The sequence below is a fragment of the Lonchura striata genome, chromosome 8 (genome assembly GCF_050655825.1).
Source record: "Lonchura striata isolate lonStrDom1 chromosome 8, ASM5065582v1, whole genome shotgun sequence".
Lineage (NCBI taxonomy): Eukaryota > Metazoa > Chordata > Aves > Passeriformes > Estrildidae > Lonchura > Lonchura striata.
Window position 1 is genome coordinate 499,099 of NC_140710.1, and position 26,113 is coordinate 525,211.

The following is a 26,113-nucleotide window of genomic DNA, read 5'->3' on the forward strand; positions in this document are numbered from 1 at the left end:
CCCTGGAAGCATTACCTTGTGAGTTTGTACTTCGACTGGGACTTGCAAGAACTGCAGGAAGAAGGGAAAAACAAGCATGGAAGGGTGGTTGTATCTCCTTTATTTCAGTAAATCGGGTGTCTGTTGCTAATGCAAACTTCGGTGCTTCCTATCATCTGGACTGAGAGATGGAAATCAGGATTGATAGTGGAAGTGCATCGTGTCACCTCATGATACATTTTTAAGTTTCTGGGTCTGTGTTGTATGAAAATGCCTTCTCCATACTTCTATTTTAAAGTTTTTTCTTCTTATATCTCCCCCTCTTTTTATTTTTTTTCCTTTTCCCATCTTTCCTTTCTGTTTTTTCTTTTTCGTTCCCCTCCCCTCCTAGTCTGGCGTTGCTGGAGCGCCAGTGTCCCGCAGCCCCACGCCAGCCCCACCCAGCTGGAGTTAGTGGCCAGTTCCGGGCCCCTCAGTACCAGAAAGACAAGCAGCTGCTGGAGGGGGTCCAGCAGAGGGTTGGAGAGGTGAATGAGGCATACTGCATCTGAAACATCTCTCTAATGCCGAGGGATGGCCCAAGGTGGGTGTGCTTAGTGTAGAAAAGACACAACTGAGAGGGGATCTCACCGATCCATACAAGTATTTCCAAGGGGTGTCACAGAATGGTGCCAGGCTCTGCTCAGTGGTGCCCAGCGACACGATGAGGAGCAATGGCCATGAACTAAAGCACAAGTTTTACCGCAACCTGAGGAAAAACTTTCCATGGAGGGTGCTGGAGCTCTGAAAGAGCTGCCTGGAGCGGGTGTGGAGTTTCCGTCTCTGGACACATTCCAAATCCAACTGTATGCGTTCCCGTGTCACCTGTTCCAGGTGACCCTGCCTTGGCAGGGGATTGGACTTGTACTCTCCAGAGGTCCCTTCCAACTCCAACAATTGCGGGTTCTGTGATTCCGGGGCGGCAGGCGGAGCACCGGCCCCCTCCCGTCCCTCCCTCTTGCGTGTCTCTCCCTCCCACGTGTCTCTCCCTCCCTTTCTCCCTTTCTCCCTTCCTCCCGTCCCTCCCTCCGTCTCCTGGCGACGCCCGGGACGCGGCGGCAGCGCCGGTGCGGCAGCAGCGCGGGCCCCGCGGCCGCCGCCGCTGCCATGAGCGCCCCGCAGCCGCGGTGAGTGCGGCGGGGCTGGGGCCGGGGCTGCTCCGGGGCTGCTCCGGGGGGCTGCTCCGAGGGGCTGCTCCGGGGGGCTGCTCCGGGGGGCTGCTCCGGGGGGCTGCTCCGAGGGGCTGCTCCGAGGGGCTGCTCCGGGGCTGCTCCGGGGGGCTGCTCCGGGGCCGCTCCGGGGCCGCTCCGGGGGGCTGCTCCGGGGGGCTGCTCCGAGGGGCTGCTTCGGGGCCGCTCCGGGGCTGCTCCGAGGGGCTGCTCCGAGGGGCTGCTTCGGGGCCGCTCCGGGGCCGCTCCGGGGGGCTGCTCCGAGGGGCTGCTCCGGGGGGCTGCTCCGGGGCCGCTCCGGGGCCGCTCCGAGGGGCTGCTCCGGGGGGCTGCTCCGGGGGGCTGCTCCGGGGCCGCTCCGGGGCCGCTCCTCCGGGGCTGCTCCGGGGGGCTGCTTCGGGGGGCTGCTCCGGGGCGCTGCTCCGAGGGGCCGCTCCGGGGCCGCTCCGGGGCCGCTCCGGGGCCGCTCCGGGGGGCTGCTCCGGGGCCGCTCCGGGGCTGCTCCGAGGGGCTGCTCCGAGGGGCTGCTCCGGGGCGCTGCTCCGGGGGGCCGCTCCGCGCTGCGGGAATGCTGACAGGCGCGGGCCACCGGTGGCTCCCTGCAGCCCACTGGGGCACAGAGGGGGCTGTGGGTGCCCCGACCTGCCCGGAGGGAGCCCGGGGAGCCTTCCCGGCTGCGGGAGAGCGCCCGGCACCCCCAGGGCTCCCGGTCGGTAAGGGCTGATGGAGTCGTGGAAAATGGGGCTGTCGCTGCAGGTGAGTCCCTAGTTACCTGCCTTCGAACCTGCAGGTTTTGAGTTCAGAGAACCCGGACTTCCCCGAGCTGATGTCACAGACCAACAGTGAGGAACAGAGAATCTCTGCAGGTCTCTATGACAAATTTTGGCACATCCTGGTATAGCGGGCAATGATCTGAGTAAGCAAGCAGTGGTAGAACTTGCTCCTGGGCCACACAAAAAATCAGTAGCAGAACAGTCCTTTGGCTTCCAGCTCCATGCGTGGTTGTGAGGCTTAAGACTTCCTCGGTGGGGGATGGCACACGGGTGCCAGGTAGAGCACAGGCACCATGATCGCCTGTGACTCTGCCAATTAGTAACTGAAGCTTTGGTGCTCTCTCACATAATTTATTTGGTGATAACTGATTTAATTGCACTGTGAAATATTAACTGTGAAGGTTTGTTTTACAAAACGCATAGGATGCCTGCTGTGGCTTTGTCTTGATATCCTTCCAAATGAGTGAGAGTGGTCTTAAAATTTACTGTGGTATGCAGCTCTGGCCCTGAGTGTAGGGCTTTGGGTAAGCTGCCAGCTGAGAACAAATATACTGTAAATAAATAATAGTGTTAATGATCATAGCATCATAGAATTCTAACAACCTCAAATTTAAAATTACTGACCTAAGAGTGATGTTGTCACTGGCTGTGATGCCAGAGAAACAAACATGACACTCATCTTGAGAAGAGCTTCAGACATACTCCAGGAATCTACAGATCAGTCAGTTTGAGTTCTGTGCCAAGAAAATTGTCTGCTATTCTAATAAAACCCCAGCATTTTTAGAGAGAAGAATGAACAGGATAAATGGGCAGAGAAAAAGGAGTCCCAGGAACACACAGAAAAGGGATGTGATTACTGTGTCACACGGTCTGTATAGAGCTGTCTGAGACTAGTGCTTTCCCTTCCCTGTGCTTTTTCCTAACATGAATTTTGTTAGTTCTGCACTTCTGCCTTTTGCAGAGGTTTTAAAGGTAACGTTTGTGTGTGGTTCAATACTGGAACCTTGAAGAAGACAGCTCAGACAAGAACTTGTCTTATCCTTTCGTTGGTACTGGGAGCAGGCTAAACGGGACCAATGGTTGCTTTGCTGGAGTGTTCCTGGCCATCCCCGAGGCACTGGCCCATGCCAGCATTTATAGCCACAGGAATTCCAGGGCTGGAACACGATTCCAGGGCTGCAGCACGGCACAGCCAGACCCTGGTGGGCCTGCTTGCATTCTTTCCAATGATTTAATGGGTGTTGGTTTAGGCCAAACACATTTCCTTATTTCCTCTAATAACCTTTCAAACTCTGAACTTAATTCAATATTTTTGGGGGCCAGCCTGTTCATAATTTAAATGTGAAAATGCATTTCTGAGACTTTGGTGATACAGAAATTGCCACATCACTGTGTTCAGATGGGAGCTGCATTTTAACTAGTTATGTGGTCCAGCATATCTTAGGTGGTAGGAAGTAAATTAAAAGGAGTTGGATTGAGTTTCTCCTCTGCCTCAACATGCAGTTGCCAAGTGATACCATAAATGAATACTTAGCAAAACTGATGGGATCTGGTGGTTTCAAATGCAAACTTTTGATTAAAGAGGTAACATAGAACAGTTGCTGTCCTACCAATGTTTAACCAACAGGCATAAAGGGGTAACCTACATTATTTGTTTAAAATTTAATTTGTTGTTGGCAGCTACCTTTGAGGTTATTGTGAAACCCCATGTAAAATTCCTGTAAATCTATGATCTCTTTATTAAAAAAATTTCTCCTTTCTTTCCTTGAATATGTTTTTGTATGTGGCAGATAAGCCTAGCAATAGACATATAACTGAGTTATCCAGCTGAAAGGGACGTAACAGAGGCACAGTGCATTTAAATCTACAGCCAGAGAAAACGAAGGAGTTCAGTCTCTTGTGTAACTTGAGCCCAGAGGTCAAGCTGAACATATTATGTGACATGTACCTGAGTGTGTAAACTGTACAAATGTGAAAGGATTTAGAGTATTACAAACTGCATCCTAGTGTCACTAACTTCTCTATTTGTCCTGTTTTCCAGAGGGTGAAGTAAGATATTCTTGTGCTAAAAATAGCTGAAAAATATAATTGCTAATTATGGATGATTCAGTTTTTGTGTTCAGCTTTCGTATCTGAGGTTGAGTTTTTTGAAACTTTGGTAACTGTGATGATTGTAGTGAGGCCCAGGTCCAGGTTGCCCAGAGAAGCTGTGGCTGCCCATCCCTGGGAGTGCTCAGGTCAAGCTGGATGGGGCTTGGAGCAACGTGGGCTAGTGGAAGGTGTCCCTGCCACCAGCAGGGCCCCTGGCAGAGTGGCTGGGGAGCTGTGTGTGTGCAGCTGGGCTCCAGCTCCAGGCACACTGCTGTCCTGCCCATGATCAGGAGCTGCTGGTGGAGGAGGCTGTCAGGGCTTGCCTGGTGGTGCCGTGCCGTGTTGGTGGCAGTGCTGTTCCACACTCAGCTCTTGGCCTTAGGTACCAGTCATGTGTTTCTGATAGGAATTTCCAGGAGGCCACAAGATCTTGCTTTTACATAATCTGATGGGCATTTACCTAACCAAATCCAGGATGATTTACTAAGGCAGCATTTCCTGTAGCAAACTATTGGGTAGCTCTGTTTAACTTAGACTGCAATAATTTGTCAGTCAAGGGGATTATAAATATCTCCACTTTTTTTATTGCAGACTTCTTGAAACCTATAACAGTCTTACAGACAAACACCTGGTTGGATATTTCAGCAATGCCAGGATAAGACGACATCTTCAGAAATCTGGACTGGTGAGACTGAAAAGTTTCCCTCAATTCTACATTCAATTCAAAATGTTTTTATGCATTTGTTCCCATATTTCCTTTTGCTCATTTGAATTTCCCTCTGCAAAGTATTTCAGTTTGCAGATATACAACATCATATTGATTCACTCATGGTTTTTACACTGTGAAATTTAAGCATCTTTGACTTGTTTGGATAGTTTCAGTGCTATTTTTTCAGAGGTGTTTAATGGAAAACTGAAGGATTTAGTAAAGGTGAATATACTGAACATTTTGTTAAAAACCATGGTGCTCTCCTAGGTGTGACTCTTTTGCACAGGCAGGTGCAATAGGACAGCAAGTGTTTAATCCTTTCCACCCCTTTGGGCAGTGCCCTGTGAAGGGTAAGGCTGAGCCCTAGGTTATTAGAAATGTGGCTGCTGCTCCTTCCATTTGGCTGCTGGAATTTGTGAGGTCAAAGATAATACAGTGCTGGAAGGTTCCAGCACCATGGCAGGGACAGAGGTGGAAAAAAAATAGGAGGAAGTGATCTTCTGGGAAATTGTACTGTTTGAAAACATACTTTATTTCATCTTCTCCTTTTCGGTAACATTACATTTGTGTATGGCAGATCTCAAGGAGTGGAAGAATAATACCTGAGAAGGAATACCGTCTCAATGCTATGAGAAGGGACCACCAGACATACGTCCGGGAGTGCTTGGCTGATGCCTTATTTCGTAAGGTCCTTGACACAGAGGTATGCCCTTACTGAGGATGTGTGAGCCTTCTCAGGTGTTTCCTCACTGACAGCCAGGGGCTGCTAATTGTACTGGACTGCTTTCCATGTGTGCCCTCGTGCTCCCCTGGAAGGCTCTTTCCTGCTGGGAAAAAGGGCAGACTTTGTGCATGAGGCTCCCCACATGAAACCTCCATGGGCCTCTCAGTGTCCAACCATGCCATTGTGAGAGCAGGCACTGTCCTGGCTTCCTTATTGCTTTTTGACAACTCTCAGATTATGAGATGATATTCACAGGGCTAGTTTGCTTAAAAAAATTCTGATAAAAACAAACCAGTTTGAACATATTTATATATATATATTGTCTGAGTACAAAATCTGGGCACATTCCTGTGGGATATCAGGAAGGGAGTTGGTTCCTACAACTTTACCAACTTTACCGGTGCTCAGTTGTTCCCTTGGCTGTGTGAATATATGCAGGTGAAATGCACATAGATTCAAGCCACAGTAGTTTTATTACAGGGGTCAATGACCATAGTGGCCAGGGATAAGGCATGGGACGAGCAGGACAGAAGCAAGAGTTCTTGCACACACTGACATCTCATAATGGCCAGTAATGGGATTTTTCTTCCCCTTATATTGATAGCATCGTCATCAGCTGGGGATAAAAGGGAGACTTGATTATTCTGCGAGGAAAGAGACGCAGCCAGTCAAGGTAAGGCTTCAGCACTGCTGATGGGACCTGGCAGTTTTGCCTGTGTGGAGTAATAACCATGAACCTGACTGGTGGTTCATTGAGACAAGTGCTCTGTCTCTGACATGGAAAAGTACAAGAAACAGGCAAGTAGAGGATGATCCTGCCCCAGTTACATCTCCTTCATCCTTTGTCCAGAAGTTCAGGAGCTTCCATTTATGCATTTAATTTCTTCTGAATCTAGTTATTCTTCTACTTCTGCAGTGTTCTTGGTTGGGTGATTTAATCATTAATGGCATGAAATGGTACCTCCTTGCATTTCTGTGTAGGTGTAAATGTATCTGCTTTCTGATATATCTGCTTGATGTCCATTGTTCTCGGTATGATAAAAGTTATTAAATGTTCTCTTTTCTCAAGGCATCTGTGGTTTTGCACACGTCTTCACATTCCTTCTCAGTTTTCCAAGCTGGAGGTCCTCAGTCTGAATTTTTCTTACCTGAACCATGCCAGGCTTCTCATTAGTGTTGCTATTTTTTTACCTTTTCTTGTTCTACTCTTTCTGTTTTGAAATTGGGAACCATAACAGAATTAATAATTCAAGACACATTCTCCTCTCAGTAATTCTAGACTTCTCTGCTTTTGACTGCTGATGAGCACTGAGCTCATGTGTTTGTTTGTTTGCCTCTCCACAGGATTTGGGCAGAACTAGCATGTAAGAAATCAAAGAGGTTTTAGGAATCTTCATTTAGGTGTCATGTAGGTTGAACTTGATTCTCTACTTAGAGTAATGAAAATCCCATAGAAGTCAATGGTTCTTCTCCCCATGCAATCACCTGAATTCATATGGGAAAAGTCATCCTCATTTTGGCAGAGACATGCTCAGAAATTATTTCTGTGTTAGGAACCTGAATGCCTTGAGAAGAGTGCCTTGAGAAGGTGGCTGCTTCATTGAGCAGTTGGTAAACAATGTCAGGTCTGTTAAACTGTAAATAATACATCTATAAGCAAGTCATGGGGTAAAGAGAGGAGGAGATTTTCCTGAAAGACAGTGGTCACTATGGAAATTGTAAAGGTGTCATTTGCTGAAGGAACTCCTGTGGTAGGAAGTCACCCCATGGAATCAGCAATTCTGGCACCCTATCAAGGGATCCTGGGCTTGAATAATTTTGGAACGTAAACCAGAACTGCTTCCTTCAGAAAGACACCTACAGACACCTGATCTGTGTGTGCTGTGCTGCCATGCTGGGATGCAGGAGCCTGGCTGGAGCCAGTGGTGTAATTTAATTCTCACCTCATCTGTTCAGTGAATTAATCTGAGTCGCTCGTCTGAAAGGAAAGGAGAAAGGCAGATGGCTGAGCAAAGGAGGGTGAGAGACAGAGCTGTCTGTTTTCAGTGGGGCAGGCATCCCAGCATTGGGTTGGTGAGAAGAGAAGGTGGGGAGAAGCTGCAGTCACAGCAGGGAAGTGGCAGATGCACTCAAATTTAAAAAAGAAAGATTCTTTCAAACAAACCAAGAATTGTGAGATACACAGAAACAGACATGAATAGAATGTAGTGGGTCAGCAGCTGGAGAGAGCTGCAGGAAAATGAATCAGGTGGGAACAAGTCTTTTGCTTGTCGCTCACATTCTCCCGTGATCTCCTCTTTTTCCTTAACTAGCTGTTCCATTGGGTCCAGGCCAGCTGATTGTCACAGCTGAAAGAGATGTAAGGAGACAGACATCACTGTTTTTGGAATTGGTGCCTCAGAGACATAAATTCCTTTTCTTTCAGATGGACCAAGTAAAGGGAGAAGTCACGCATACGTACTCCCCGCATCCGCCAGTCGCTCCAAGGAACCACCATGCGCGCTGTCCTTTAGTGTCTGGAGAGCGGACTGGCCGCTCACAACGGGTGGGTTCAGCAGCTTCTCCATGGGCTACCATGGAAGCACAGACAGCTGAGAGTGTGCCCTTGGACCTTAGTTCACAGCACTCACTGTCTGGATCATTCTGGATTAGGGCCTCGCCCTTGATCGCTTGAGGCTGATTTCCTGATTGTGTTGAAAAGGAATCTCCAGAAGCTAGTGTTTCAGGAATGGCACATCAGAACCAGGAAAATCCCCAAAACCTTTTCTGTCTGATAAATCTGCTTCAGCGTTTCCTTTTTAGCTGCCTCATGACTTCAGGCAGGCCAGTATCAGTGTGTTGAGCATTGTCAGTGGACACAGGGGCTATATACAAGGTTACACATGTTGTAAAGCCCTGAAAATGGTGGGGGTCTTTTAGAAAACAGAGTTGAAAGAATGAATTCAGACTGGAGCTCATTTCAGAAGGTTGTGGTCTAGGAGCTCTGACTTTTGCTCTTTGTTAACAGCAAAGAAGGAATGTTAAGAAACTCTTGAAATATAATGGTACTAAAGCCTGAAGTCAAAGGTCAAGTACCTAGATCAGTTTCAACTGGTTCTCTGTATAAATAATGATAACTGATGCAGATTGAAGAGAAACTTTTGAATCCTGATGACCTTCTTTTCATATAGAGGACACCTAGACTTGGAGTTGATGATGGTGGTGGACATTATTCTTATTATCACCGAATCAAGGATCCTGCCTACTGTAAGGTGGTGAGTTAACCTCAGTTAAACAGTGCTGTTGTTAGCATTTTAACTTGGTATTCTGAACGGTATGCAAGGAAAACATGAAATAAAACAGCCAGAAAAAGCCGAATATTTAACAAAAATAGGTACTTTTTTGTTGTGCATTCTCTCTGGGTGCACGTGCTGAAGTCCATAGCACACAGCTACAGTTTCTTTGAGTTCATAGTGTTTGATCCAAGGCTGTGTGGTGATGAGACAGCAGCAAACCTTCTATTTATGGTCAAGAGTTGTTTTGAATAGTCCGTTAGAGGTGCCTAAAGGGGTCTGGCTCTTTGGAGGCAGACTAGAAAATGTCATGTCCTATAGGTACCTGAAATCATTCAACACTTCCGGATATCTTCATCAGTGCTATTATTTTTCTTTGTGGCACTGCAATGCACTGAGATTTTGTCATTGTTTTCTTCTCCTTTTGTAGAGTTCCTGGTGACCAAATACAAAGCAGCCCTCTTGCCCCCAGCCCCTTCTTGGCTGGGCTGCAGCAGGGTCTCTACCAAAGGCTTCCAAACAGAAGTGCCATGCACTGAAACATTATCAGCAGTTTGCCTGTGGGGTGAGGTTGTACTGTACTTCATTCTGAAAAGAATATCACTTTAGGGACAGTTTTATAATATTGTTTAAGTACTGTGGTTCCCAGAACTGTATACAACAAGGAACATCCCTTTCAAATGACATCAACTTCTATTTAAACTGTCCTTTTTCACTTCCACTCAATTTTCAAGACACTGTCTTACTGGTCTAATGCCCAGTTCTTGATCACAGTAAGGAAAAATGTGGCGACTTACCTTTTATAGTATAAAATCTTTCTGCATACAAAATTTTCTCCCTCTAGATTTTCTCTTATGTAGAGAGAGAGGCAGAACCTGGTTGACTCCAGGAACTTCAGAATATTTTCAGTTGCAAGTCCTACAAGTTGTCGTTGTCACCTACAAAGTAACAAAAAATTCCTTTTTTTGATTATTCCTTCTACTAAATCATACTAGTGGGCTTAGAGAATGAGAGTCAAATATGGTCTTGATATGTTTGCAGTTACTTTCAAGTGATATTTGGACTTGTGTTCTGTTCTAGAAAAACATAATGTAATTGGTTTTGTGATAAGCATTCTGTGGGGTGAGAGGGCTTTGGAGTGGGTCTGTGATCTGCTACCACTGGCTGGCAGACATAGTGTGAATAGCTCTCTTCTGTGTTTGCTGTGCATCAGCATGGTCATGATTCTCCACGAATTTGCTGGTTGGACCTCTTTACGTCTACTCAAATTACAGGTGATTAAATAGTTTATTTAGTGCTCATAACTGATGAAATAGCTAAATCAGATGTAAGTTCTGAGAACATGATGCAGAACTCAGAGCCACAGCATGCAGCATTCACAGAACTTGTTCTCTGGTAATGTCTTACTCCAACGGGCTGTGGTCCATTTTATTCTGCAAGAGCACTAAGTCTCTATTCAGATGAGGAAGCAGCATTTTGAAGTACATCTTATATAACTGGTGCCACATGATGCTTTTGTTGGACAACTGGCTGCAAGGGAGCAGCAGAGCTGCAGGTCTGTACAGGGTTCTGTCTGAGATGAGATTTTGGTGGTGCTGGAGCCAGGGCTTGGTCCATATGCTGGAGCCATGTCCAGCTCCATATGCTTGGGAGCTGGTTTTGCAAAGGCTGTGTCACTTCATTAAAATGTTTTTCCAGGGGGAGAGGAGTGAGTTACAGTTTAGGAACACAATGGACTGCATGGCTGGTGTGTCACCATATCAGCTCCCTGTCATCAAGCGTCGTGGTCATTCTGTGGTGCCAGTGCCACCACCCCGCCCGCATGTAGGGGACAGGTGTATCCCTGGAATCAGGCGTGGGCTGCCTGTAGAGAGATGGTTTCATCCCACCACTGGATTCAATGAACAGTTTTTGATCAATGTAAGTAGTCTCTGTCCATGTACAGGTGTATTACATTCCTCACTGGTGTGTTTGCTTAATGCTGAAAGATGTGCATACCTAGTTTGTATAAAGAAAATGTATAACTATTAAAATATATAATTGCTATGCATGTCTCTGTAAATGAAAACTTTTGGTGCTTTTCATCAGTTGGGGAGAAAAAAGGTGCTGAACAACAGCCTAGATCAACAGTTATTCAAAGCCTTCCACTTCAGTCAATCTGATTTTGTCTCTGGCACTAGAATCTCAGGGATTTGTGAAATGCCTTGAGTCTATGAACACTACATCAGTTACACTGTCTCCAGCCAGTTTTAACTCCTGTAAATAAAGTTGTAGGAACCCAGGACTGGGAGGGATGATATGAGTCATTAAACCTGGTCCCTGCAATTTGGGGCTATTCAATGCATTGGCTTTTAGTTGGAAATATATCCCAGACCCTCTGCATGTTACAAACACTTCCCAATTCAATCAGCTCAGCAGTCATTATCGAAGCCCAGAAGTCTCAAGTGTGTGCTGCGCAGATGTGAGCTTTGTTTCTGCCTTTGTGGGAGCTGGGAGCTGAAGGCATTTCTGTGCATTTTCTGCTGCAGAATACCAATGGGTTCCCCAAGTCCCCATTATGCAGCAACGCCCTCGTCACCATGATCTACCTAGGAAAGAGTAAGCACGTGTCTCTTCGTGACTGGAAGGATGAAATCAAAGTCTATCAGCAGTACTGTGGAACAGAAAACATTTGTGTCTATAAAGGCGACCTGTTAGAAGGAGGTAAGGATGGAGTCAGAGAGTTCATATTGATTGTCTTTTTGCTCAGACTTTGCCCTGACATCAGAATGATTACAGCTCAGTTTGGTCAAGATATATGCATCCATGGATATTTGTACATCTACCTCCATGGCCAGCTCCATATGCTCAGGAGCTGGTTTTGCAAAGGCTGTGTCGCTTCATTAAAATGTTTTTCCATTAAAATTTTTTCTGGATCTGCTGTCCCATGATTGAAAGTGAGGTTACAGTTACTTTTGCGACGATGGTAGAAGATTATAGAGAATTGATTTAACAAAATACTTGTGGCTTATGGTAATTTTCTGTATAGATAGAGGTTAATAGAGCAGTTGTAGCAATAGACTGTCCTTAAAAAGGGGTTATCTGAGTTGCTAAAATACATCAGTGAACGTTGTTTCTTATTCCAGAAGGAAAAGTACACAGTGGGAACGTGGTTCCCATCTGTTTTTGTGTGAGTGCAATTCCATCACAGTAGTAAAAGATGAATTGTGTTCTGGGAAACTGAACACAGGAAACGGCTGAGAGGCTCTGGCCTTTGTCCTGCTGTAGCAGTGAGTGACCAGACTGACAGTGTGACACTTAGCCTAGCTGTCCCTTAGGATTCTGGGGCTGGCAAGAGCCAGGGCTGTGTGTGTGGAGGGGTAGAGTTTAACCAACTGTTGACCAGACCTGAGAACCCCAGTGCCTGTCCACAGAGGGCTGGGTACCGTGGTGATGCAGTTAAAGCACAGCAGTTGCTACAGGCTGACAGTGAAGCATAATGTTTTTCTTTGAACCCTTTATTTCTGTGATTGCAGACACCTTCCAGTTCATCTCCAAGAGGTACCTCGGTTTCCCGTTCAGCCTCACCTTTTTCCTCAACGGGCTCCAAGTTGACAGGCTGAGCTGTTGCTGTGAGTACAGAGGCTTTCAGTGCAAGAGGCCTTCCCAGCTGCGACGCAAAAACACCTACTTCAGGGTGCTCCATGTGGCAGGAGCACCTCCCTGCTACAGGTATGGAGAACGTGCTCTTTCACAAGGACCTGGTTCTGAGAGTTTCTGACTCGTTTCTCTTCCTTCATCTCTCTGACTGCACACAGCTCTGTCAATCCTGCTCTGTTCCTCAGTGCCCCATGGGAGGTGCAGGAGGGAGGTCCCCTGGCAGGGTCTCACATCCAAGGGTGCCAGCACAGCCAGTTCCCGTGGCTCCTCAGCCTCTCTGTGGTGTGTGCACAGCGTGGGGACAGTGCTTGTGTTGGACACGGGCCAGTGGCTCTGGAAGTGGGGACCTGTGCCACCCGCGTGGCTGTGGCCACAGCAGCAGTGGAATAAAGACTGAGCATGCCGCTTGGTCAGCAGTGGTTTCCAGAGGCTTTTTTTGTGATAATTGATTTTTAAACAGCTCTACTTCTGAAGTGAAAATCTGTTGTAATAGTCCCAGCTTCAGAATAAGGCAGCACTGAATATTTGCCATGATTCAGAAACCAAATCTCTGCAGAAAGGTCTTGGTTAAATCTCAGTGCTGTGACCAGCAAATGTGACCAGCTGTGATTCAGCTAAGAGGCTTTAATTTTCATAAAATCTTCCTTTTCTGGAATTCTTAGTTCAGGCCATGCAAGTAAACTTATGATCATGTGGATAATTTAAAATCTTTTATGTTATTTTAATAAATAATTTCTAAAAGAGCAGCAAGCAGTTGGAACAAGAGACTTTCCACAGAGGTGTACTCTGTTCCTTCAGATAAGGACTGAATTCTAAGGAAAAAAATTGCTAGTTTATTGTATCATAGTTTTTGCTCCAGTCTAACAGTGAACATGATTTATCTTCATATTATGTTCATTGCATGTTCAAAGGAGTGAAAAGCATCTGAATTCAGAATGGCTATAGATTTTAGGAAATGCTCCAATCTCAGTTTTTTGTGATTTCTATAAAGATTTGAAGTGAATTTTCAGAATTTAATATAGTATCCAGAAATTTGATTAATTAATTCCTAACTTACTCCCCCTTTCTGTCCCCCTTTCTGTCCCCCTTTCCCTCTTACTCTTAGTGATGTCTCTCTTTTCCTGCCTCTCATCAATCCAGCTGACCTTATGTGATGACTAAAAATAATCTCCATTAACCTGATTTTCCCCATAAATTACAACTATTTTCACACCTCTTCAGGCCAAGTGCCCTTGGGTTTGTTTTATGTTTTATGACATACATTGAATGCCCACTCTGGTTCCCAGTAAAAGTCCCAGTTGATTTTCCCTGGTGGGTCAAGGCTTTGGCTCACAACGAGGTGATGCTGCAATGATTTCTGTACCATGCTGTAAGCCTTGGTCTGAGAGCTTTCTGCTGGCCAAGGCCCAGCATGTCTGTACAGCTCCTGACTGTAAGAGAGAGAGAGAGCATATCACTCCATTTTATACAAGAGGGGCAGTCTCAACAACTCATTCAAAATGCTTTGTTTTCCATGTTTGGGTTTCTTTTAAGTAGGTATACAGAACAGAAACAGAAAATTACTAAATTTCAACCTTGTTCTTCCCCCACAGTTCTTAGACCCAGCAGATAAGTTCAGAAATGCCCAGTCTTACCCACAAACCCTCAGTTATCACACTACTGGGAGTTACAGCAGAGTCTGGATCCAGAACATGTCTGACTCGGAGCTTGTCTGCCTTTTCGGTGGTTCTGTCTTCACAGCCAATGCTTGGTGCAGCCTCAAACTAATGGGCACTTGTAATAATTTTGGTTCTGTTTGTATGTCAGTTGTCACCTGTTAGTGTGGGCAGCATTACTGTCCTTCAAGGAAGAACTGCATCTGTGTTAGGGGAGCTCTCAGGGGTTTCAGGGTGCTTCTCCTTGTGAATCACTGTGGTGGTGCAGAGGCAGATGGACGCTTGGTTTCCCTGCTAATAACACGCTGAACTCACTATGTCTGCTGCTCTCCACTGTTCAAAGGAAGAAAAATGTGGTACTTCCCAAGCTGTGTTATTTTACAGGTGCTTTCTTGCGATGGGTCTGGACAAAAAGCTGTTCCCTCCCAAGAGGAAGAGTAGGTACTACAAGAGGCAGCATATGTGTCCCTGTTCTCCCTACTGTGCACACAGCCAGCCGTGTGACAACAGCATGGTACAGAAAGCAATGACAGATTCAGTGTCAGTCACCATACCGAGTCATGAAGTAAGTGTGGAAACTACTGAGGAAATATTGGACAATGAAGAGGAGTCCAGCGAAGAAGAAATGGAGGAGCAGTTTACTCCTGAAGACAGTCAGGACACCAGTGAAAATGGTATAGTATTCCAAACAGGAGCAGGGGATGAGAAATGGGAGGGGATGGTTCTGGAGAAGGTATGGGATTGTGGACCTCCAGCTTTAACTTGGGCATGAGAAATGTGGTGATGTCTGTTTCTGGGTCACAGAATTAGAGGGGCTCTTCTCACCCATGCAACAGGATGAGGTGGTTTTCAAGAGCCAAGAAAGTGAGTGAGGAAGGGTGGTGAGGCAATGACAGAGGTTCCCCAGAGCAGCTGTGCTTGCCCCATCCATGGAAGCATTCAAGTCCATGTTGGACAGGGCTTGGAGCAACCTGGGATAGTGGCAGGTGTACTCAGCTGTGGGAGAGGTGTTGAGCTCAGTTTCTGCCTTTACTTTCTCCTTATCATAATCTTCTTTGGAGGCAATCACATTCACAGGGAGACTTTAATTTCCACTTCCTATTCCTATTTTCGCTTTCACAGTTCTGCACTGTTGCTGGTCATCTGACAATCGTTAGTCCCTCTGGATGTGTGTTTGGGATTAATGAAGTCTTTTTCCTTAAGGAGGAACTGCCCTTCTGACAGAGACCTCACTACCAACATTGCAATTGGAATCTCAATTGATATTTAATACAGAAAAATAAATCTTCTGCCCTTAGTTCTCGTTGTCTTGGTAATTGTTTGTTTGCCTTAATGGTTCTGCATCAGGAGCTCTTCATTTCTGTCCTTGGTGTTCTGTCAGTTCAGTATGCTAAAAGCCCTGATGGAAGGAAAGGAGGGCAGCAATAAAATCTGCAGCGTGAGGAACGATGGCCACAAGGGACAGCTGGTGTGGCAGCAGTGCCAGCTGGCCTGCGTGGTGCAGGTGTGTTCCCCGCGTGCAGGGAGCCTGCGGCAGCAGGGCACTGTCTGGATTTGAGGTGGGAATCCCCAACATCCCTGTGCTGGTGCCTGGGATGTGCCCAGCACAGCTTTGGGGGGAAGGGGAGTCTTCTCTACTGCGTCTGCATGAAGAAGGTCTCCACCTCCAGAGCCAGCAAGGTGCTGTGAAGGGCCGAGCCTCGAGGATCCGTGTGGATCCCGTCCAGCTCAGTTTGCTCTGTCATCTGTCAGATGTCACAGCTTTCGGGCTGGTGCCTGGCTGAATTCCAGAATGTGGATATAAGAGCGGTAATTCTGTGCAGGCTTTGTTTGTCCTGGGTTTTCCCCTGGGCCCTGGAGGAACACGTTAGAGCAGTGTGATAACAGAGTGCCTCTGCAGTGCCCTTTGGCTGGAGTTCATTAAATTTGTTGCGTTTATAAGACACTTCTTTGTTACTTAGCCATGTCAATATACACTTACTGTGTTTTGCGCTATAATAAATTACCTTTCTCCAGCTTTCTCAATTGCTTGTAATTTTTTTCATCACAACCGGTTTTTCTCCTGTAATGAGACTCATATTTAATTTCTGAGTTATCCCAGCTCTACATTTTTCTAGTACTTTCCATGTCTGGTAATCTTGTTTTTATTTTTGTTTTTCTACATTTTTGCTACTCAGTGAAGAACACAATGCTTTTTTATGATAATATGCTCTTACAATTCCCATCTGTGGTCTTAGATTCTCTCATGGCTTTAAAAAGACAGCAAATTCAAGGGCAAAAGGAGATTAATGATGTTAATTAATATAAACTCAGAATGTTAACACTGTCTCAGTGTTTCTATCTGCTTAAAAAGAACTTTTAAAACTGTGAATTCTGTTTTCTGTCTCACAGTACAATTCTTCTATTTTAGAATATGAAGAAGATTTTGAAGCATATGAAGTTAATGAAGAGGGACAGACTGGTGATCAAATGAATGGAATGTCAGAGTCATCCTCAGATGATAAAAACCATAATTTAGACTATGGAAAGGAGAGTGAAACCTCATCTCAGAAGGCACTGCATGCCTCTGACAGTGAGAAAGATGAAAGTGATGGACATTCTGATGACAAGGACTCTGAAGATGATCGACAAGGTTAGTTTTGTTCATAACAAGGCTTGGAGAAGCTGACCTGATGCTTGTTTTACAGTTTGCATGTGTCCAGTGTGTATGTATAGTCTGCATAGGAAAACCTATGCCCTTCCTACTGAAAAGCTAAAAGACAGCTGTTTTATCTGCTGATAAGTGTGCCACTGAAGTGCAGGCAGCCCCTGGCAGTGAGATGGGCCTTTGCTGAGCTTTCAAGCGCCAAGATGGAGATGGAGCCAGGCAGCAGGCTGGCTCTCAGAACCCTGGCAGGCCAGCCCTCCGTGTCAGCAGGCACTCACAGGTGGGAATCTGTGACCCCTTACACCTTCTGAGGGGTCCGAGGAAACCTGACAGGCCACCCTGGGTTTTAAAACTGCTGTCTTTAGTGGCCCTGAATATGGCCCAAATTTAGCTGGCTGTGCCAGAGATCTGGAAATAGTTAGATGGTCTGGAAGGAAAGGCAATGGTGCTGTGCAGGGCTGGGAGTTGGACGTGATCTTCATGGGCCCCCTCCAGCTCAGCTGATTCTGTGGTTCTGTGGTTCTGTGGTTCTGTCTGTAGAGGAACCCATTTGGTTTTCCCGTGATGGAGCAGTGGGTGGGTATCGTAGCAGGGGTGGGTACTCTGAGTGGGTATCGTAGCAGGGGTCCCCATAGCAGGGTAATAATTAGCATCAACTCCATGATTGCAGAAGGCTGATCAATAACTTTATTGAACTATACTATACTACTATACTATATTACTGTCCTGTTAAGAAACACTCATTGCTCTCGCAGAAAGTCCGATACAGACTGACCAGATTTGTTAATTGAAATCTAAACACCATCACCATGGACTAATTAGGAAATCACCTTTTGGTAAACAAATCTTTATAACACATTCCACATATACACAACAACAGGTGCAACAAGTGAAGATAAGAATTGTTTCTTATTCTTTGCTCTGAACTTTCTCACAGCTTCTCACATCTTCCCAGGAAAATCCTGGGAAAGCTATCTCTCTCTCTGTTCAAAGTAATCTTGTGATTACTACAAGTGGGAATCTTTAAACTGGGGCTGTAAGGTTTATTGGTGCAATATCTTTTTCAGAACATGCACTTCTGCATGGATTATAGTTCTGACACTTTTATTTTCTCGGCCTGACTGAATTTTTTGGTCTTGAGTTAGACCAATCTCTTCTTGAACCCATGTAGGTTGTGAGCAGCAGCAAGGCTGTGCAGCAGTCAGCTCTGCTGTTCAGCTCACTGTTAGATGAAAGATTACAGCCTTTTTTCTTCTCAGATTTTCCATTTATGAATTTGATATGATGATATCTGTATATTTTTTAGAGGAGACAGTGAACTTCATCTCCAGTACAACCTGAAGGGTTTACACATGATTTTGGAGATCTTTCTAATATTCAATGAGTTAACAGAAGGGCACTGAGGGATTGTTGCCTTGGTTGATGTCTTTTATCAAATGAAGCTCAAGAGTCTGTGCTAAACCCTGTCTGAGCCATATTTAGAGGTGCATTTTGAGGTGGATTTCTGTGTGATTGATATAATTATTCTGATTTATTTTCATTATCAGATAAAAAGCCTGCATGTTAAATGGCTTTAATTTTAATACTTATACATCTGGGCAATGTTCTTCTATTTACACTTACTGGAATTTTGTCACCATATCCTCAGATGCTATAATTCAGAAAATGCTATTGGATGGGACTGTGTCTCTTTGTGAGTCCCCAGTGAATGCAGAGGTTAAGTGACAAGTACTAAATTAAAGTTTGCTCTTTTCAGAGAGGAGGCCTGCAGACTCTCTCTCATCCATGAGAACTCAGTGCAGCACTGACTCTCATGCTGAAATGATGGCAGACAATGTGAATGGCAAAGAGGATTGCAATATCAAAAGTACATCTGATAATGCAGGACATGCACACTATGGAAATGAGAATGGGGAGAAGAAACTACTCAGAGCAGAGGAAAATCAGGAGAATTCTGTGCTGGAAAAGAAAGGGATAGATAAAGCAGAAAAGACAAAACCAGAAGACCTAACAGCAAGGGAAGATACTGGAATTTTTCATGAAAACATAATGGCAATGCAGCATCAAAATCCTGAGGTTAACGGGGAATTCAAACAGACTGGGTCAGGAGAAAGTAACATGAATGATGAGGAGAAATGTCCTCCAGTGCCTTGGGAAAGCAGGGTATTGAACATGGAGGATGGCAACGAGGAGGCTCCTTGGAGTGAGGAAGGAGGTGGTGAGTACAGTCCCTCTGCACAGTTCTGCAGCCTGTGCTGCTGCATTTGCCTTGTGCTCATTTGGGGAGTTGCTGGAGCTGCTGTGAGCTCAGTATCCACTCAGAACATTAACACTGGCTCAGTGTTTCTCTGCTATTGTTTCAAGTGTGAGGATTTGTCCAAAAATGAATTTTAGAACCATTTTAAAGCTGAGATGGCTGAATGGCTTCTACTCCCCTTTTGCTCTTTAATGGTTTCTCTTTCTTGCTTCCTGTTTTCTTTGTGATAGTTTTTGAAGATTACAAACCAGTCCAGAAGGAAATAGCAAAAGCAACTGGAAATGATCATCCTGTGAATTCTGACCCTGAGCCTGGTGATTTATGTGCCAATGAGGAAGAAAAGAATGCAGCAAATACAGAGCGTGGTGCCAGTGGAGGTAAGATTGGTTGTCAGTCAGGGACAAGGATTAAGTTACTCCCCTGAAGTCTTTTAACAGAAGTGTTGGCCCTTTCCCTTTCCTTTGGATATCAAAGTCTCCTTGTGCTTTTTTTCTTTCCTAACTTGTAAAAAATCAGGTGACAACTAGCTGGCATCTGTAGTCATTTATAATTAATGCTTTTTTGGCCGTTAAATGGCTCTAGGAGAAGAATCCAGAACATGAAAAAACTGTGAATCAGGAAATAGCTGTGGAAAGCAGGAATGTAGTGAGGTTCCATGTGCTTTCTGCTAGTGTGCAGCCTCCTTGGGAAATGCCTTGGTTCCCAGGGGCAGGAATTAACCTTGTATTATTCCCCGGTGTAATTACAGAATCCACAGGAAGCTGAATGCTCTTTGTCATTTCTGTGCATATTTCACATGAGCAATTTGTTAGCTATTCCTGACTTTCTGAGTGTCAGTGTCAAGCTTATAGGTGTTGCACACACACACATGAGCTCCCTGCAGGTAGGAAGGGAGGCAGGGCAGGCAGGACAAGCATGACTGGCCTTACATCAACAGTTTTAGTTAAATTCTTTATGCCAGATGCCAGAGCAGCAGTACTAAAGACAAAGCCAGGGCGCAGGGATGCGATGAGAAGCATCACAGCAAGTTCTCTCCAGGTGCCCAGGCTGATGTCCCTCATTGCTGAGCAGAAATGCTCCTTTAGCACTAACCCTGTGAAGATGTAACACTGACATGGTGCTGAGTAAACCAACACTTGGTTATTTCCCGGTAGCACCAGCTGGAAGTTTCCTGGCAGAAGGGAGGAGAAGCCCTGATGTGCAGGAGGCAGCAGGACAGGCGGTGCGAGAAGGGGCGGTGACAGGGCCGGGACAAGCCCTGGAGCAGGATGCTGCTGCTGAAGGAGATGCTGGTAGTGGAGAGCCTGCAGGAGAAGCTGCACAGGCGGGGGATTCGCTGCCCCAGGCAGGCGCGGGAGCTGCGCTGGAGGAATCCGCACCTGGGGAAGGCGCCGTGGCAGAGGAACATCCCAAAGGAAAGGGAACAAGGGAGGCAGTGCAGCTGGGCACAGAGGTGTCACCCGGGGAGCAGGAGGTGCTGGTGGAGCGGATGGAGAGAGAGGTGGCACTGGGAAAGCCAGCAGCTCGAGGAGAGCGGCCAGCTGGGGCACTGCCAGGATGGGAGGCAGACAGAGCCGTGCCCCAGGGACAGGAGGGGGCTGGCGGGACCGCTGAGGAGGAGGCTGCAGAGGAAGGCCTGAAAGCAGCAGGGCCGCCAGCAGAGGAGGAGGTGGGTGAGCCAGAGTCCGAGGCAGGGGAGTCCCTGGGGCAGGGAGGGTATGCAGGGAAGGACACGATGGTGGGTGCTGTGTCAGAGGGAGAGGAGGCTGTGGAGGATGCTGATGTGGCAGCAGATGGGAATGCCAGAGCTGTCGGCCCTGAAGGAGAAAAGGCTGTTGAAGAAGACATTTCTGAAGGGAAGGAGACTATGGGGAAGCCTGGGGCTCTCTGGGAAGCACTAGGTGATATGGAAACAGGAGAAGCAATGTCTGGAGAGGAAGGGTTTGTAGAGCCAAGTGAGTTTTCCCAGCTGAAAGTGTCAGGGGAAGAGTGGATGGAGGTGAGGAAAGCTGACACAGGAGCAGTAGCACTTGAGAGTGCTCAGGCTCTCCAGAAAGTGGAGCACACGATGGAAGAGTCTGTGGAGCCTGACAAGGGTCTTGTACTGGAAGTGGCACCTGGGTTAGGGGCACTGGGGGGTGCTCGGGAGGGTCCTGTCACTGAAGGGTCATCAAGGGTGGAGGAGATGCCGGCAGCAGCACAGGAGGAGGAGGGTCCAGCAGAAACCCGTCTGAGGAGTAGAAACCCGTCTGAGGGCAGCAAAGCAGAGACTGAGAGATCAGTGGAAGGAAAACCCGAAGGAGAGGTGGTGGGAGGGTCTGCAGGGGCGGCCGGAGCGGGCTCGGGGGATGAAGAGGAGGCCACAGACGGAGCAGGAGGTTCAGAGGAGCCGGCAGCTGGGACAGAGGGGTGGCTGAGGTGTGCACCAGTGGGCGGGAAGGGGAGGGCTCCCGGGGAGGGGGCGGTGGGCGAGGCGGCGCTGCCGCCGCCGGGGCTGTGCGGGGGCCGGCCCGGGGAGCCCGGGCTGGTGGCCATCGCGGTGCTGGGTGGGCAGGCCGGGCGAGGAGCCCTGCCCGGGGGGCGGGCAGTGCCCGGGGCTGGCGGGGTGGGCACGGGGGCGGTGGCGCAGGAGGGGGTGGCAGGAGCAGTGCAGGGGGCACAGAGCGGGACAGGGGCGGCAGCGGCAGAGGAGGTGTCAGCCACGGGGACGGCGGCGGTCGGGGAGTCCGGGGAAGGGCTGGCCGAGGCACCTGCGGCTGGCGGGCGAGCGGTGAAGCGGGAGGCAGCAGCAGGGTGCGGGGGACCGGGAGCGATGCCGGCGGGAGCCGAGGGCCGGCGGGAGGCGGAGCGGGAGCCGGGCGCGGTGCGGGTCGGGTCCCCACGGCGCCGAGCGGCGCCGGGAGCGATGCCGCGGGCACGGCCGGCTGCAGAGGCCGCCCCGGGCAGCCCTGCCCGTGGGGACGGGCCGGCGGCACCGAGGGGCAGAGGAGGGTCCGCAGGAGGCGAGGGGCTGTGCCTGGACACCCAGCCACAGCTGGCAGCTCCAGAGACAGGGGCAGCGCGGGGCAGGGACGGGCAGGAGCAGGAGATAGAGCAGGCAGCAGTGAAAGCCGAGGGGGAACAGCCGGGTCCCTGTGAAAACACGAGCGAGGGCGAGGTGGCGGATGTCTCGGCGAGTGCAGGGACCGCTGCGGGAACCGGGGAGCCGAGGAAGGACAGTCCCGTCGGAGGGAGCCCAGGGCTCCCGGCAGGCGCTGCCGTGGGCGAGAGGAGCCGCAGCTCCCGTCAGGTGAGTCCTGCGTGGGTCACTGCCCCCAGCCGTCCCCAGGCTGATTCCTGTCGGGGACAGGGGATGCACCATCTCGCCCCATTCCTTATCCATTCCTTAAATGTCTGCTGATGGTAGCTGGGTCAGGGGATGATAAATCCTTTTGGGTGGCGGCTTCTGCATTGTTTCCTATTCCCAAAATCCCGTGCAAATAAATCGCTTTGCTGTGGCACTGATTCTCACAGCCCCTCCTCTCTCCCTCCCCTCCGGCCGTGCAGATCAGCTCCCTCTACCCAGCATGTCGCAGTTCTGGTGGCATCGGGTGAGCCCTGGGAGCACTCGGCTTCCCTGTTACTCTGGCCTTTCCTCGTAGGAGATGTCACCGCAGTACCTCAGTAGGTCCGAGTTCAGCACGTTTTCTGTGATGTTTGGTCATTGTTTTCTAGGACAGTGCAAACCCAGACCCACTCATCATGTCCTCAGAACAGCCTCAGTATGGGGAAGAAACTCTGCTCTGAGCTTATTCTGCAGCTCCTCAGTGTTGTGTCCTGCAACATACACTCAGCTGGCCGTGGGTTTGTGCCGGTTGGGATGTCACTCCTCTCTTCACCCTGTGAGCACCACAGCCACCTGTCACGTTTCACTGGAGCAGACCCTCAGCATGCAGCGCACAACTGAAGCAAGCCTGTGTTTGCCAGCCCAGGAAACAGCATTCCTTTGCAAGGATGAAGACAGTAATCACAAGGATTGTTCCACAGCTGTCTGGCTTGTTTTTCTTGAAAACCAGAGAAATAGTGGACTGACTGAACTTCCCCTCCTCCCCTAGGCACCACCTGCAGGCAGGGCTTTTGTCCTGGGGTCTTCCCTGTCCCGTGCTAGGGGAGGGGAGCCCTCCTGCATGTGCAGTGCCCCCTGTGCCAGGAGGTGTGGGGGGGGCTTCCCTCCCCTTGGGCATCCAGGCTTGGTGCTGGCCACGCTTCAAGGCATTCTCAGCATGTGGAAATGTTGCTGAAAGTTGTTAAATCAGAACAATTCTAGCAAGTATTTGTAAATGCATAAAGCCTGGCATTCTGCTTTTGCTGGAGTCACTCAGGAGTGGTGCATGGAGCCTCAGTGAGGCTGCCAGGAGGGAGGTCAGTTTAGAGTTGTCTCAGCCTGGTGCTGGCTGTCCATCTCTGCTGCCCAAGCCTCTTGTCAGCTCTGCTGCACCTCTGCAACACTGGGACCCCCAGGACCCTTTAGGGCTGGGCACCTGGGGCTGGGTGTGCAGCAACCCCGAGGCACTCTAAGCTTGGTGGGTGCAGCAGACTCAGCCCCACACAGTGGGGAACTGTAACTGGAAAAGACACTGAAATGAGCAGGATTTTGAGTGGATTGGTGCTGTGAGTAACTTCAGGTCAATATACGTGGAACTGGAAACTCAAACGTGATCAAGTGGTTGCTGTGTGTTTGCTGCTAGAGACGTTCCTGTACTCAAGATGGTTGTATTTCTGTGTTCAGTCTGGACGTGTCTCAGAGTTTGTGTTTTCTGTGTCCATACCCATGCCTACATGTTCACTCAGGCCTATTAAATACCTGTACCAGTCTGTGCAGCTTTTTAACTGTAGGAATAACCCCTGCCAGTGCAGCAGAGCCTGAGCTTTGGTGTCTGTCCCTGCTTGCCAGTGGGCTGACTGATGCTGGGCTGTTTGTGCCACTCTTGTGCAGGTGCCCTGCTAAACTCATGCCCAGGGCTGCAGGCATGGCCACACCTGGGCGTTCGGACACGTGAGTGGCAATTCCAGGGTTACAAGTGAGCAGAGACAGAGGGATGCAGGGATTTGCCTCTGCAGAGATTCTCTGGGAGCTGCTCTGGGGCTGCAGGAGACCCAGGGCATCAGAGAGAGCCTTGATGAACAGAGCAGTGTGACTTTAAGGAACTGGAAAACTGATAGATCATTATTTAACAGTCTTGAAAAAATTATCAGTGACCTTATGTGTATGGTTGTAACAGCTGAGGGAAAGAATCCTGTGGTTAGGAACACATATATGGACTTCCAAAACATTAGTGTCCCTGTCATTTGAGGAGGCAGAAGTTTGGTAATAAGCAAAGCCATGGAAATGGGTAATTGTGTAGGTTTGGAAAAGCTTCCCATGGTCCTTTCTGCTCTCCTATATGGTGCTAATTAGTAATTAACTTCAAAGTGAAAAGTAGGTTGCACTTGGGGAAAAACAAGATGTGCAGCAAAAGGGAAAAAAAGACTAATTATTAAAGTGAGCATATGTAAGCAAAGCAAACTATCCAACAGTGTAGCCACTGGCAAAACTCATTCTTGGCTCATCAGGAAGGCTTTTTTAACTCCCTGAAGTGTCAAGTATTTTCAGTTGCCTGTCATTGGCTTCTGATGGTTGTGCCTCAGATGTTCCTCAAACAGCTGGAACATGGTGACATTCCACAGCTGAGAAGATACATTTCATCAGTTCAAAACCATGCCAGCTGTGCACTGCAGACACAGGATGGGAGAAATTTAAAGTCTATCTCCTGGAACTGGGCACCAAGCCTGGCATTGCTGGCAGATATGTGGAATACTGACTCACGGACACCACCAAGGATGCTGGGTGTGGACAGCATGGGCAGCTCATCCATCTGTCTGAAACAAGGGCTGCAAGGTGAGTTTCCTGGCTGGGAGTTGCCTGAGTGGTTTTGTGGCTCAGCTGTACAAAGCAGAGTGGACCAACCTCAGCCTGCCCATTGGGGCTGAGCCTCTGAGGCAGCCCTTCAGTCCTGGCTTTGCTGTCCTGTGCCATGCTGGGGAATGTTGGGGCCTGCTGCAGGAATGCTGGGCTCACTTCTGGCTGCTGTCCAAACCCTTGTCTGGTTGGACGCCAGATTGTTTTTATCTAGATCACCTATTGTGGATATGTTAAACAATTTAAAATATCACTACAGCTGCCAGGCACTGGCAGGTCTCCAAAGCAGGGTAAGAATCCTCTTAGCATCTCGTTCTTGGTAAATAACTTGGTATGCTGGGGCTTTTCTGGGAACAGCACAGGCTACTTGCACTCTCACAAACTGCTTTGGAACATGTTCTACTCATTTACATTTTTCAGAGTTTTTGTTTGCTTCACTAAGTGTTCACTCCTATGAAACACGTTTTCCCCCTGAGCCTGACTTTCTTCTATAGAGAGCAATTAACTAAGACATTGTATCCTTCAAGGAACTGGTAATTTTAATTAGTATTAAAATTAGTTGCCAGGACTTGTCTTTATAAAGAGCTTTTAAGCTAAAAAAGTTTGGATTTGATATTTTTTGTTGTTTCCATGTGTTCGCTTCTGACATGTTCTGAGAGGGTGCTCAGGGATGACAGCAGCAGCTCAGGTATCAGTGAGTATACAAAGGTATTAATGCACATGAAGTCTGCTTCCTTGCTCCACTTTTGTTTCTCTAATCCAGTTTAGTTTCTGGTTTTCAGGCCCAGTCACTGAATGCAGAGTCACTACATGGTTACTTTAAGCAAGGGAAAAAGATAGAATGCAGAGATATTTGTAAGAAAAAAAATCCTGTTGAAAAAGAATCAGTGCTGGAACTGATTTTCAGATATGACAACAGATCCTTTTTGTATCAGTGGTGTTTCTGGCCAATGCAAAGACCAAGGAATGAGACCTAATCTCTATCCACTCTTTTTCATCAGCCTATTCCCTGCCTGTGCTTCTATAGCTCAGTCATGTGGAGCAGATCATCACCTGACCAATTAGAGTCAGGTAGACAATGTTCATCAGCATCCCAGATGCAGCTTCTCCCTCCTGCTCTGCCCCTCTTCCCTCACAGCATGCAAACTGCCAACCTTGCTTGTACTCCTAGAAAAAATAGAACAGATTTCCTCCAGTTGTAGACAAATTGGATGCTTTTTT

General features: G+C 47.9%; 1 protein-coding gene across 5 annotated transcripts; it reads left to right on the forward strand.

Moving 5' to 3' along the window:
* Positions 1-1,018: 1,018 nt before the first annotated feature.
* ERICH3 (glutamate rich 3) lies at positions 1,019-23,808 on the forward strand. Of its 5 annotated transcripts, XM_085586049.1 has the most exons (16): positions 1,083-1,145; positions 1,978-2,053; positions 4,643-4,736; positions 5,338-5,463; positions 6,089-6,157; positions 7,910-8,029; positions 8,655-8,738; positions 10,455-10,676; positions 11,285-11,459; positions 12,272-12,467; positions 14,435-14,724; positions 16,461-16,682; positions 18,454-18,915; positions 19,185-19,331; positions 20,109-22,243; positions 22,669-23,808. In XM_085586049.1, the coding sequence occupies exons 4-16, from the start codon at positions 5,389-5,391 to the stop codon at positions 22,738-22,740; spliced, it is 4,269 nt and encodes a 1,422-aa protein (XP_085442175.1). In that variant the 5' UTR covers positions 1,083-1,145; positions 1,978-2,053; positions 4,643-4,736; positions 5,338-5,388; the 3' UTR covers positions 22,741-23,808. The 5 variants fall into 5 exon arrangements, with proteins under 5 accessions (XP_085442177.1, XP_085442173.1, XP_085442174.1 ...); XM_085586047.1 differs by lacking the exon at positions 1,978-2,053 and having other exon boundaries at positions 1,021-1,145; XM_085586048.1 differs by lacking the exon at positions 1,978-2,053 and having other exon boundaries at positions 1,021-1,145; positions 8,655-8,735.
* The last annotated feature ends 2,305 nt before the right edge of the window (positions 23,809-26,113 follow it).